The sequence below is a fragment of the Parambassis ranga genome, chromosome 3 (genome assembly GCF_900634625.1).
Source record: "Parambassis ranga chromosome 3, fParRan2.1, whole genome shotgun sequence".
Classification (NCBI taxonomy): Eukaryota; Metazoa; Chordata; class Actinopteri; family Ambassidae; genus Parambassis; species Parambassis ranga.
The window spans coordinates 17,273,772-17,288,995 of NC_041024.1; the positions used below are offsets into that span (position 1 = coordinate 17,273,772).

Consider the following 15,224-nt stretch of genomic DNA (forward strand, 5'->3'; position numbering starts at 1 on the left):
GTTTGCATGGGAGTGGCTTGGTGTGTTTGGGGAGTGGCTGGCGTGTTCGCACATTGCGCCGTGTTGATCGGGAGGACAGGCAGCGCTGCGGGCTGAGCGGGGATCCTCACTGTACTGCATCACACTCACTAATTGCTCCATCTGTGGATTCTGCGTGTTCTACAAACGCGCGCTTCAGCAGATGGGCTCGCGCGGCCCGGCTAGTGACTTCTTCACTACTCACTGCTTCACTAACTAGTTTTCTAAGTTGGAGACATAAAGTTCAGAGGGACGCGGCGGTGGATACGGACCTGTTTCTAAGTCCGCGTACTGTTTTGCCGGCGTGGACTTCACTTTGCGATTCACGTTGCTACTTTGTTGCAGTTTCCATTTTCCCCTGCGCGTGAAAGGAGGAGGAAGAGGAGGAGGAGGAGGAGGACCCACGCTCAGTCGCCGGTCTGGTCTCGTGGCTTCTTTGTATACAGCAGCAGCTGTGTGTAAATGCATGGGCTCACAGCGTCTGCTGCTCTGTGAGGGACAGCTTCTTGGGCACAGGCCAACCTTCCTGTGGGCTTTCTGAGAAATGTTGCGACTGTAGAAGAGGAATATCAAAAGTTTACCTGTTCCGCTGAGCGTCTCGTGTAACCCCCAAACAAAGCTTGGGTCAGTTTCACCGCCTCTCTTTCTCCATCTCTCTCTCTCCCCCCTCTCTCTCTGTGCGCTTGGATTGTAAACGGCAGAAACAAATTGAGCTCCGTGCAGAGCAGGCTATACAGCTACAGCTGCGCGGCTCCCACACACACTCACACACCATGGATGTAAGATTTTATCCGACTGCTGGTGGGAATTCTATTCCGGGAGATCCACCAAACCTGGATTTTGCCCACTGTTTGGGCTACTACAACTTCAACAAGGTGAGAACCCGCTTTCTGTTCTGTAGCTTTGTTTTGTGTGGGGGAGCGCGTCCATCATGAGAGCTGATCGAGCATTAATGGGTCAAACTCTTTTAATCTAGACCCTCTACTTAACTCCTTCTTTCCTTTAACCCCAGCTGCCCCTCTGGAGTCATCAATACTCGCCTTCTTCGCCACTAACTTTGTTGCTGTGTATTAGTAATGGAAATGAGAGCAGAGAACAAGTGTAGTGACAGTGTTACTTTTTGTCCAGCTGCACTGCTAAACTCTCGCCAGAGTGATGTGATCACAGTCATGGGCGCTGTTGCCTTTACGGGTTTCATGTTCCTCAACATCACTGCATCAACACCCTACATTACAGCAACGGTGTGATGAAAATATGATACAAGTATCAAGTGTCAGATGAACTCCTCAGCACTTAAATAACACCCTTATAGAAATAGACGTTTTAATTACAGACTGTTTAACTTATCCTTAACATGAGCAGCAATCTTTTATAATCAGTGTTCATCTGAACTGCTTTAATTAGAAAAGCATGCAGAAAGAGAAATAGACACTCAGTGGGAATGTATTCATTGTCAGCGTTGCACTGTGCACTTATCTTACACATGGTATCATGCTGCAGTTTTATCTGCCCAGTGCCTGGTTAAACAGCATATGACTGCATTGTTTACAAGTTGTTTTTTTGTCACTCCTCTATATCTTGACACAAGCAGCTCTGTCTGATTCACGTTTAAAAGCACTGCTGTGAGGTATGACAAGTTTATTAACTCTTAAACCTGAGGCGCAGGTTGGTGGTTTGTGATACTGTGTCACTTGAACTGTTAGACCTGTGATCCATCTGTAGCCCATGTTTCACAGCTAGAGGGAACATCATTGTGACAGACAATAATCACACAACTCCTGCATGCGGTGTTTATGAAGACTAAACAATGGTACCTCCTACATCCCCCACTTTTCCTCAAACACACACACACACTACCCCCTCTCCAATTATTCACCCTCTGTAGTGCAGCTCTGTTTGCAATCTGATGCTGCTCAAAACAGTTACCAGGTTTGTCTCACTGTTTCATCAGCTCTTTGTCATGTGGCCAAGTTGTCATATGTGCCCAATTTCATCATGTCTTCATCAGCCCCAAGAAACTTTAACTTCATCGCTTTGAATCTATGTAAGAGCCAATGATTTAAAAAAAAAAATAAAAAATTTAAATTCCTTCTCATAAATTCCCCAGGTCAAGTGAAATTTTCCATCTGTAACAGTAATTGGCCACAATGCAAAAGGAGGCAGAGGGCGAGAGGGAGGGTGGTGAGAAGGTGCTCATCCAGTGTCTCTACCAGTTACATTGGAGAGAAAGAGAGAGAGAGAGAGAGGGAGAGTACAAAGCATGCATTTCATACTAATTACAATGCTTTTCCACGGTGAACAAATAGGCTCTTTTGCATGCATCTTTCAAATAAGCCTCCAATTTATTTGAATCAGCTCGCTGAAAGGTAGCACAGTGCAGAGCGGTTAGTCATCCAGAAGATGTGGCATGCTTACAAGTCACACACAACTGAAACATTACTTCTTTAATCTATTTATAAGCTGTCACAGCACCTTTTGCAAACAGCAAAACTTTCACTAGATTCACTTTCACCCGATTTGAAAAAACAGGCAATACCCACTCAAAACGCTGGCACAGGAAATGTTCAATTTTAATGACAACAGAGACAGAAGGACCCACAGGCACTTTGAAACATCAGAGATTCTTTTACATTTACAGAAAAATCCAAACGAGTGGCACAAACTTAATTAGGTGCTGCAGTCATGACTAATGAAGCTGCCTGTTTTTTGGCACTGAGATGAAGGAGGAACAGAGGTGCTGAGGAGAAACATGCCACAACTACACACAGATGAATAATACAAAATCTGTTTAGAATGAAAACATCTCTCGCTGCAAATGTGGTAGATTTAAACACATTTCTTTGTCAAAAGTTGAAATGTAACAGTTTACATGTGTGACTTTTAAACATTAATCGCAGAGCGTTTGGGGTGGTGACAGGGCTGTCACAGCAGGATCCATTTCTCTTAAACTACCTTGACTTTAGGTTGAACACGGATCAGCAACGCTTAAGGACATACTCACCAGGACTCCTGCATATACTGATTGGTTGTTACTTGAGTTTGCGTTGTTTTCAATTATCTGATAATGGCTTGGTTTTCCTTGCTCTTTGGCTTTTGCTCAGAACACCTGGTTGTAGTCAGTTAGATTTATAAATTCTGCCTTTTAAAGTCTGGCAAACTTAGAATGAACATAGTCTTTAATGTATATGTTTATGCTTCTAGTCCTCATTTGTCTCATTTCTTATACTTTAAGATGCCACTGATGCGAGACAGTTGTGTGGTTTTTCTGGGAACACTCTTCAGTCATACACCAGAGACAAGGAGCTGTTTGGGTTTGACTAGTTTTGGTATTTGTTAAAGTCAAATGTGATTGGCTTTAATGGTTTCATGAAAGAAACTCAGTGTTATTCTCGTATTTATGACCATCTGGTCTTTTTTTGTCAAGGTTTAATAATGTTTCAGATACAGTGTCTATTTACTGCAGGCTTTCATTACCTCCAGGCGCCAAGAAATCACCAACAGATGTTAATAGAAACTCTTCACTTGTACTAGAGGTGTATTTGAGTCATCATAATTCTTTGTAGTTTGGAATTGACCATGCATTGGAATAGCCTGTTTGCAGAAGGATAGAGATTAACACATTGACTAATTATGATTCAGCTGAACATAATGTTGATCTAAATCTGTTACACTAAAACCAGCCTACTGCTGTGTCGATGTGCTAAGGAGACATACAACACAAAAAGAAAATTCAAGGGAAGTTTCTTTGGACTAGGAGAAAGTTTAAATCAAAGTTCACTATGTAAGCTTTTTGCCAAGTTCATTTCCTTTTAAAAGTAATGGTTTTCATTCACAGTGTCAGCCCCATTCAGTGTTGGATTCAGAAAACAGACACCAACAATGTGTTTACAACAACAAACAATGGGTTGATTCTCTGTAGACTGACTTCTCCATTAAAACTTGTTGAATAGTTTGGTTGGCTGCATTGTAAACAGATACAGCCTTCTGACAGAGTAGCTGCTCAAGCTGTTTGCAGTAGTATTACAGCCCAGTGTCACAGAAACATGTGTAATAGAATATTACAATATGTTGGCTCCCAGCGACAGACATTATAATTTCACAATAAAGGCTCAGAAAATGTGACATGCTTGCTTTTTCGAGGTGACAACTTAGAAAATTGAGCTGTTGAAGACTAAGATAGTGTCACAACACAAAAGTAAACACTTCTTGAAAACATGATGATGATGCACCACATGGTCACTGAACTCGGGTCTCCTGTGTGATCCTCCACGGTCCACTTTGACCCCTAACCCTTACACTTTTGCCATCCTTTGTCCTGCAAAGAGGCAAGTTAAGAGAAAAGGCCAAGAATCATCTTACAATTGTAGCTGCAATTACAACTTTTATGTACTGCATCATAAATGTTTAAGGACCTGGGAAAAGGGTTTAATGATTTACTGTACATTCACAACTGGAAACTTATACTCTTACTGTGTCCAAACCACAACGTACCAGGCTTCTTCTGTCTCTGCTGTCCCTTGTGCTTCATCTGGTTGGGAAGGGGTTAACACTGCTCAACCAGGGGGCCTTGTGCATCTCTCCAGTGTACACAGCTGGTGCCATTTCATCACACACATTCTAAACATATCCAAACACAACTTTAAATGTGTGTGTGGGTAATGCTGTGTGTGTGTGTGTGTGTTATGGGGAGGGGGATGTAACCTTAGAGCCTGTCTGCTTTGTCAAACCCAGCAGTTGATGGATATGACTCCAAGGTGCATGTTCGATGTTTAAATGTACAAGAAGTGAATAGCTGATGTGTTTTGCTGAGTCTTTTAATTGTGGCTTGTCAAGAGGTGTTGTTCAGCAGATTTATTAAACACCTAATTTTCCCACTGAGACTAGAGAGAGTTATTTTTAGTCTGCCTGCACGAAGACACACACACTGTACTCTGAGTTCCTGCCTCTGAGAATGACTGTGTGTGGTGTGACAGGCCACACTAAATGTGTATCTACAGCAGATGTTCCCATTTTGTTAATGCACAGCTCTTCACTTCCTGTATGGTGTTTCTTCTGGATTGATTGATGATTGCTGCTGTGATCCTACAGGGATGTAGACTAAGACTAAGACAGGATGGCTAAAACAAAGATCTAACTTACTCTTATAAAACCATAAGGTTGATAGTTTCTTATATCTGTGGCACACAGCTGTCGCACTCTTTACTTTGTTGATCATGTTGAGTTGTTGACATATTGCCTAAATACATGCACACACCCTCCGTGAAGCCTCCCTGAATTTGTTTCACTGCATTTCTATTTGCTATACTGGTATAATCTGACAATCAGAACCCCCAGTCTGAACCTGTAGGAAACACTAAACCAGGTTGTCTACTTTGTTTATGAGGTGGATGTGACAAAGGCTCGGAAATCTTAGACAGACATAGACCATTACCCAGATCAGCACTCGTAAAGACCCTCTGTAATCCTGCCATCACTGCTCATAAATCCACTTCATTACAACTTGTCATGCATTACTCAGCGTGGTTCATTTATCCAGACCTCACATTCTAAAGTTGTTTCTCAACTGGTGGGTGGAGGAACCACAGAACACCACGTACCATGATACAGAGGTAGGCAAAGACCATCTTCATGCACTGCAATTATTTAAGCATGTGATGTTATGACTATTAACAAATAAGCACTGTGCTTTGAAACAAGTAAAATAAGCCACCCTTACATGTTGAAAGTAATTATACACTAGGTGTGCCATGTGGACGTTTTGTTACTCTTCTCCTGGAGGATTAACCCAGGCAGTGTTCGTCCCAATAGAACAAAAACAACATTCTCTTTTTGGACTATTTGTAGCTACATGGCTGTTTCAAAAACATCTCTTTCAGTGGTACAAAGAGGACAAAACACACAGGGGAGTCACATTTGTTATCATGTAGACAACATCACTACACCATCCATCAAACTGTGTAAGTACCTGAGGAAAAATAGTTTATGTTGACATCCAAAGTCATGGAAGAGAAGAGGTTTTTTCAGCTGTGCTCTTTTATAACATCAGCTGTAATTCTGATTGTTTTAATAACTTCAGCTGCTAATTCCTTATCATTAGACTTTGATGAAAATTACCTTTTTTCCCTCCTTGGCAAATGCATCATTCAATTGCAAATGGAAAAGCAACACAGTGATAACAATTTCATTTATTAAACACAGAATTATGTTTAGGATAAACATACCATCCACTCTAACATTGTGCAGCAAAACACAGTCATTTAATAGTTTGTATTTTTCTGATCACTTAACCTGAAGTGGTTTTTCTCAGGAGATACACCCAGACATTGAACTCATCTATGTGACAGTTGTTAGTGTTACTGTTGACCTTATCTACAGACTCCCATAAAGGAAGAATCGGTGTCATGGTTCAGGTCGGCGTCGGGGCCGAGTTTGAATTTAGAGTTTTAAGATACTTACACTTGGACTTCTACTTGACTCAAGTACCAAATGTACTTTAACTACAAGAGTGGTGCTAAGCTGTATATAAGTCACCGACACATTAAAAAATAGAGAATATGCTGTTTCTTGTAAAGTCAAAAGTAAATGTTGACCTCCAGAGGTCGTTTTGAAGGAGTACCTATTGAAATCAGAGCAGAGCTCCTGCAAGAGATTTTTTTCCCACTATGATGAACTGTTTTAATCTGTTTTTTTGCTCACTACACCTTTGACAGCCTCAACCTATTTGACTTATTAAAGGTGCCCAGAAAACTGCTTTTACAGTGAATTAAGCAGTTTTCAAAAGGACCAGTCAATAGATTCTGGTTGGCTGATTCAATAAGTGTTGTGTCCCTTTAGTGGTTAGCCTCGCTGTTAAGACACATTCATTTTTAAAGCTTTCCAGAGAGGCAGCCATTCCATGTTTCATAGATCTAATGTCCAATTCTCTTAATGGGCTCACAGACTGTATCAAAACATTCTGCTGTTTCCCTTTTAACTTGACTTGCTTGACTTAAGCCCTTGGCTGTTTTCAAGGAGCGCAAACCATTGAAGAAAGTTCATCTCGCACAGTTATGGGTAATATTTTTTAGCCATGACCAGTTATATTTATTGCTTCTAGCTTTTATGTCAGATATATTTCCTCCAGCTATTCCTGTTAAGTCAGCTTCCATTGAAATGAACACAGAATACTACATTTTTAAAATTGAGATATTGATCTTAAAACATATAAATGAGCTATGTCAACCAAAAAGAAATACTGCATGGGTGGAGGATTTGTTTCAGGTTACAGATTTGCTCTGACCATTCAAAATACAGCAGCTTGGTCTGACTGTACCAACACCTGTGTATCATGTTCTCTGTGAATTTCTTTCTCATTAGATGCTGCAGGTGTGTAGTATTACATGTAACACTGTGTGATTAATCCTCCCCTTTTTCTCCTGCCCCCCTCTCCTGCATCACACATTCCCATAATGCAGTGTGTTACCAGGTTGCACTAAAAGGACTGACAATAGTAGCAGGTGTGCAAATATCCCTCAGACCCGTTGGACAAAGAGCTTAAATAATGCGGGTAAATAAAAGTTTTATTTGAATTGTGAAATAGCTGGCATGTTGGAACAAAGGAACACAGACAAGGAGAGTTTAAACAGAACCTGTTCATCATGCAGCAAAACATGCAAGCAGCATTTTAAAACATATTTTAAACATTAAACTGGTTTTGTCCTCTGTTTGCATGAGTCGCTGTCAGTGATTGACCTCTTCTTAATCAGCTGGATAATGTCTGTGTCTATCTGAACAGCAAAGCTGCAGCCTATAAACCTATGTCCCCGCCCCTAACACAGGTTTTTATAGTCTCCCACAACTGGAAGCCTGCCATCTCACCCTGCAACAGATAGATAGGATCTTTTCTGTATGTGCACTAGTCTGATAAGAATTTTCTATCATGAATACTATATTTTTTGCCATAATAATTCTGATGGAGGATTGTCTTATTGTAACATTAAGCCCCAGAGGGGAATGAAACAGCTCAGTGGCGTCTCTTCTCTCTTGTCACAAATGTCTTTGTATCCATCTTGTATAACAGAATGTAGGTTGACAATAACAATTACTTACATTTTTGGTGTCTAATTTCATTATTGTTATTGATCTTTTTGTTTTTACAACTCTTTGTACCCTTTTGTCGCCATTAAGGACATTTGTGTTTGTGCAGACTGTGCAAACCTGTGCATGGAACTATATTGATCTAAGATCGTAATCTTTGCCTAGCCCCTCCCAGAAGCCTCTTTTATGGTTGCTAAAGCACAGCCATAAAGATTTTGATGTTGCTTTAGTTGTCAGGATTGAATCCTGTAGGGAAGCAAAATAAAAGTGTTTTAAAGAAACACTGTTGACTCATAACTTACATCATTCTATAATTTTCCATCTGTTTTGTCATTTGATTGAGCACATCTCTCAATATATTGCTGAAATAACATTGGTTTAAAAAATCTTCTGAGAGGTTTTCCTTTTGATGAAATCGCAGTATTTATGAATCTGTCTAGTTTTTATTTGGTTACATGATCAAAAAGAACAATGCACATGGCCTCATTAAAAGCCTAGGACACATAATAAAGGTCCATTCCCTAAAACCTCGGCTGGGATTATAAATGGGGTCCGTGAAATTCTTGAGTCGAGTTCTGATATTTTCAGTAGTTGAAGTCGAGGCTCATTCACAGCATGTCCTTGTTTACTGTGGTGTGTGTGTGTGTGTCTGCTGGCTCGTGAACTCTCGCATGTGGTCATAGTGTGGGATGGCAGCAGCAGAAACAAGATCAAGGTCTGTGAGGCCTAGGCATTGGCAGGGTTTCCTTCCCCGGACAGGCACTGACGATTCTTTCAAATGACATTCCTTCCAAGGAAGCTGATCTAGTTTCTCATCTTTGGAGGTTCTGGCTCACGGTGTAACTTTTCAAATACCCACATAACCTTCGAAAGGTATCTGTTTTTAAAAAAGCTACGCTGTTTTTTTTCATCTCCTGTTGATAAACAAGAAGAGAAACTGAATGATTGCACTGTTTCAAAGACATTACAGGCTGCTGATTAAAGTGTTGGGTTGAGTTAGCCAAGGTTAACCGTCCATAATGAAACACTTTGAAAATAATGATACGCTGCATGGTTTTATGAAGGCTTGTGGCTGCTCAGCTCAGCAGTGGTGACCTTCAGCAGTTCTACAAGCTAATCGTAGCGATCCCCCAGCACCCCTGTAGTTTCGAGACTCCATTAGCTTCTGATATGCTTACAGGAGAGCAGAGCTCGCACAAGGTCTCTCTCTAACATTCTTGTGTCACAGGGGCGGCTGACCATCTTTTCTTTCAAATCTCACCGTGAGATATATCTTCAGCTACTGCTTTGATTTGTGGATGTGGCATAGCATGCCATGATGAGGAAAGCGAATGTACATCACAGCAGCTGAAAACTTAAATGCGATAGAGAAAGGAAATATAGCTCTAGGAGCAAGCAATGGCAGGTGCTATTGTATGAATTAAAAACAATAGTTTCAAGGCATGTTACATCACTTGTGAGTTATTGCAGGGAATGGGGCCAGTTACGAAAACAGCTGTACTGAAGTTATACACCTGAGTAGTCTGGATTATACTCTTGCCAGTATGTAGTGAAAACTGGCAGCTCTCCACTCTATACTGTTACTGAAAACCTGTCTACAAAGAGAAACAGCAATATTAGCTTTGGCTAACAAGTCAAATACCTTTGGGATGTTGTAGAACACGGGGAGGCAGCATGGAATATATATGGTTCATCTATCAAATGTGCTGTTCTTCTTATGTCTGCAGGTCAATATTCAGTTTTTTTCAAATTCATGAATGGCAACACTTCAATGCATTTTGAGTGGTGTATTGTTTTGGAATATGCATAATAAATATAACCAGCTGCTGCAATGTTTGCTGTTAATTACTGATTCAACACTCAGTTTGAATACGGCTGCTGTTGAAATAGCATACTGTTCTGCAGATAAGTATTTTTGGTGGTTTGTGCTATTTCTGTGCTGTGTGGGCAGGGTGGGTAGAGGGGGATGCATGTAAATTGCTGTATTATGCGGCTTGACATACAGAGACAAATTCCTATCAGCTTTAGTTGATTTAACATTGAATTTCCACCAAATTTGGCTTAACACACATGGACATGCACTCAGCATACAGTCCCAACACAGGGGTGACACAACTCTGGGTTCATCTTCACCATTGTAGAGGGCTGAATACAACCTTAACAGGAACTAATTAACAAATAAGAGTGATTGCCCAGTTCTTTCATTCGTCACCTCAGTCTCTTATAACAGGCAAGCTTCAAGCAGGAACAACAAAGTAGTACATAAATCAAAGTAGTTTCCTTTGCCAAGCCAGAACCCCCTGGGAGGTACCTTGGTGCTTAATTAAAATCCAGAAGGATCATGTTTTAAGTGTAGGTGAGCGAGCACTGAATAACAATGACAAATCATGCCCCAGAGCATTAGTGGTGTGTTTTTGAAAAGAATAACAGCATCTTTTTTTCTTTCTTGTTGCTGTTCAAAATAACACAGACTTCATCTAAAGTGGGAAAAAAGCTCTTTCAGTGCACTATGGCACCAGGGTTGTTGTAAATATAGCCTTTCCTGGCTCCAAAACCTGCCAAAACCAAGATTGACATATTAATCTCATAATTACCCATACAGGATTAGAATGAAACAGTTCATTATTAGACATTATTTGATGGCTTACCCTCTCAGTGCACTGTTTATCATTCCTTTGTAAGCGTTGCAGTTCCTCACATGTATAAGCCTGCTGTATTCTATAAAGTTACATTTATCAAAATGTCACAGGTCATCACCTATCAATGCATATGTATGGGTTGTGAACAAAAGGCAGCAATTATTATAATTCCAGAGGGATGTGGCAGCAAAAGAGTCAGCAAAAGTAATGGGGTTCAACAATATTGTCTTACTAAAACTTGCTTATATTACCTAACATTTGCCACCACAAGCCAGACAAAGCATGGCTGTTTCAGCAAAACCCCTGAGCGTATTAAATTGTGCAATGATGCATTTAATTGCTTGTGCGTTTAACTTTCATTGGCAAGGGGGCGAAATATGTTATTTCTTATTTCACATATTACACAGTTTCTGCATAAGGTCAAATTAAAGGAGGTTTTAGGCTAATAAACTTAAAGACAGAATTCTCTCCACCAAAGCTACATTCCAAAAGTCTTTATTTATATCAAATGGCACATAGACAATTATACCAACACTGTCTGTAGAGGTTGTATTGAAAGATGGCCACTGTGGCAGTCCTTAGGGCTGTTGTTGTCCCTGATCTTTGAGTTCCCAGATCTGACGTTTGTGCACTGACTGATCTCTGGGCTACAGCCAGTCGTACAGTGGTAAATGATCAGATGAAATATGATGTGGAATCACATTTTCTAGGGATGAAAATCGTAATATAAACTGGCCTACCCACTGCTGTTTCTGCAAGCGTCATAATTCTGATGTGCACTGGCTCTTAGGAAATGCTAAAAAAGGAAAAGTACATTAAAAAGGGAATGTGTGTAGTTATCAACAGGAAAAAAAAACTCTCCCAAGTCAAATCCGCTCAATTACGGAGCTCTGGAGAGCTATCCCCAAGCAACCCTTCCGCTGGCTAATCAGTCACAGCAAATTGCAGTGGTGAATATTTCAGACTCGACAGATTTGAATAAAGACATCATGATTATTTCACTGTTGTACAGTACCCCCCGAATAATTTTATAGTCCTTCAGCCAGAGCCTGCATAAACTGCATAACTCCTGAGTTAAGAGGAGAGGGAGGAAAAAAAGTCGAGGAAGAAAAGCAAACACCAGGGCTGTCAGTCAATGTGGCGAGCTAATTGGGTCGATCTCTTTAGCGAAGATGAATGAAGAGATTAACTCTCCCTATGTGTCCAGTGAATCTCCCCCTCTGGCTCCAGGTAAATTAGCCGATGACAAGTTGACAGTGGGAATTCTGTTCCTTACTCCGACTTAAAGCTGCAGTCACTGTTTTATAGCATGGTGCCCCCTGTTGAAATCATAGGTTTTCTTACCATGGGTTGTGTGCATATATTAATACATTGGACTAATGATGTTTTACTTTTAGGGTTGGTTGACAGGTTTAAGAAACTCTTTAACATGTATTGTGACTTAATTGGTTTAGTTGCAGTGCAAGATGTAAAGAGCAAGAAATGTCTCGTACATACTGACGCCCTGCAGACTGTATAGACAGAGAATAGGGGGCAGGTCACCGAGCATAATGAAGACAAATGAAGAGTGATGGGAGAAGATGTGCACAGGAAGGTGTAAGTGCAGAGCAGGCTTTGCCTTGCTTTCATTTATATTAGTAGAGAAACTCACAGCATGGTCCTAAAATAGAGGTCAAGGCTCAAATACAGAAGATGTCAGTGACCCCCTTTTTTAGCTGCTTGTACTGCAGAAATGAGTTTAAAGTGCTCAGAGGGAGCTGCAGTCAAAGGAGCAAATCAATAAAGCTAAAGGGGAATGTACAGACACAATGCATGTAATTATTTGTCTTTACACTCTTTAGTGTGTAGATGGGCATGCCGGGGTAAAATGTGTGTGGGAAATGGATGGTTACTTAAAAAAAGGCATGTTTGATTGGCCACATACTGACATCAAACAGCAATTATTTTGCACACAGGTTTCTACTTTTTCCCTCATTTGTGAACACTTTGCTAACTTACTTTGTTCTGTTAACACAGAGCTGCTTCCTCCAGGTTGTGGAGCACCTTTGATCTTGAACCTGTCGGAATAAGGAATAATTTTTGCATTATGACTAAAAGATGTGTAACTTTGTCTTTGTTCTGAATCCCTTTAAATGTCAGTGCAATGATATGGAATCAAAGTTGAAGCTTAGTGTTTGTAATTGTTCAAAGCTGGTATCTTAATCTCAGGCTGCTTTTGAAGTAGGAAATGTTAAAGTGACATTTTGAGTTTAAATACTGTTAAAAACACTAAGTGAAGCACTTAGCCTGATGGTGGCTGTCACAAGAAAAACAATGTCTGCGACTCAACAGCTGTCAGGTTTGCTAATGATGTCCTGGTGTGCTGTCAATCTCGCAGATGAATGGACAATAGTATGCCAAGGAGAAAATGCTTGAAACAGCTAATTGCTTCTAAGAGCTCACTCAACCATTCTGTAACTACTATATGTTCACAGATGTCTTTTCCAGCTGCTATTTCATTATGGAACTCGAAGACATTACAGGAGCAATGCAGTAGCTTTGTTTATGAGCGTGTGTTGTTGTCTTAATGATACTTAGATACTTTATTGCAATGAAAAGGAAACACACGTGTGGAAGCGGCATAAAGACAGGATTTCTGTATCAGAGCTTTTTCATTATTTCACCTAATTTGCCCCTGTCATTCCACTAATCTCTGCCAACTTGTTGATTGTCAGTTTGGAGACACATTTCTGGAGAGGAGCCGGAGAGTATTTGCAGCCGGACCTCTGTCAGTAGCGCCAAGCAACACAGCCACAAATTGGAATGTGGTACAGTTCTGGGAAAGCAGCCAAGATTTAAATTAGACAATAACCTCTGCTCTCTCTATATTGCCTCTCTTTTCCAGCTGCAGGCCTAGCCATTTGTTTAATACAGTCAACCCTGTAGTATATAATAGACTGATATATGAGTCACCGCTCAGCAGTTTGTGCTTTTTCAGATTTATAGAGATTGAACAACTGGCTGGTTTGTGCTTACTGTGGTCTTCTGGTAAGAATAACAGAAAAGACACAGGTTGCACACCAACTTGGAAAGTATTGTCACAGCACAAATCTATAAATCTACAACTCTATTAGTAAGTCAATGGAAGAAATTTGGACCAAACACAACACACAGCTATCAGTGAGACTCAGTTATTCTACACTAAACTCGACTATGCCATACTTTAAGGTATTTCTGTAAATATTTATTTATTATATTTTTAAGGAAGACAGTTTATTGGCACAGACACAAATGGGCCAAGACTTTTACGATGTTTAAAAGACATATTTTAAAGTGCACACTGGACTGTATATGTTGATGAGTTCACATACAGTCCCATTTGTGGCTTGTGTACCTGCTTAATGTGAAACATAACTTGTGGCGGCTGTTTTTTTGACATTTTTGACATTACTTGATAAGAAATAGAGGATTGCTTTGAGTCCATCACTAAAAACTCTTGACTGTGCACATTCCCAAAGCCATTTATAATGACGGCACACAGGTAATAGAAAAATGTATCTGTGCCGCAATAAGAGAGGACACCACTCCCAGCATCTTCCAATAGAGCTTTATGTGAATCCAAGTCCCAGGTCCATGTGACAAAACCAAGAGAAGCAGTACAACCATCCCCATTAGTGGTACCAGAGACAAACCTGTTTCCAGGGGCAGAAAGCTTCTTTTCCTGTCTGTTATTTAGCTGTGTGATTTTTAATTAGCAGTGCCCTTAACCTCACAGCAGCCTCCTGATCTGTAGCAGAAGAATGGCAAGTGGAGTAATCTTTGGTTAAAATCCACACCCCTGATACCATCTTGAGTTGGAGGTGCATCAAAGACGCTGAAAGTAAACAGCCTTGAGACATGGCTTAGCAGCAAAAGCAAGACAACACCAGCAAGGCAATCCTTTCTCATGTTGCTTCCTCAAGAGCTGTGTGTCCATGCAACAGCAGCCATTGTGAGAAAGCTACACCATGTTTCTGAGGCCCTCTCCAGTGCCTAAGCTCCTTTGTGGCTGTGGGCCAATGGCTTTGCACCCCGCCAGATCAAAGATGGAACCCCATTTAGCTTGCGCTTTCTTTTAGGATTTGCTCTTGAGAGTACAGAGCAGACTCAACAGCCAAGGAAAAAAAATTGGATGTTGGATGTTGACCCGCATAGTATTGAGTCTGCTGGGCTCAAGCTATTGGTCCATTATGACAAATGCAGAGACCGTCTTTGTTTTGGCAGCGGTTGCAAGTCTTAGGCCCCAGAGAAAAACAGTAGCTCTGGTGAACCTCAGTGTATTTTAGTTCCATTCTGTTAAGTGTGACTGTTTGCTCATCATTTCAATCAACATTTAAATAACCATCTGGATAAGACATTTGATATTATTTTAGGAAGATGTTGCATTAGTGATGTGTGTGAAATCTGTCTGTTGGTGGATCAGCCTGCGCTATTGGTCCAGACTTAAATAGCTCAATAACTGCTACTCTCTAT

General features: G+C 40.7%; 1 protein-coding gene across 1 annotated transcript in view; it reads left to right on the plus strand.

The window, feature by feature from the left end:
- Positions 1 to 791: 791 nt before the first annotated feature.
- Positions 792 to 15,224, plus strand: part of tox3 (TOX high mobility group box family member 3) — a 36,291-nt gene continuing 21,858 nt past the window's right edge. Inside the window, exon 1 of the mRNA XM_028402770.1 lies at positions 792 to 893. Coding sequence (XP_028258571.1) covers positions 792 to 893 — 102 coding nt within the window. The remainder of the gene's footprint in view (positions 894 to 15,224) is intronic.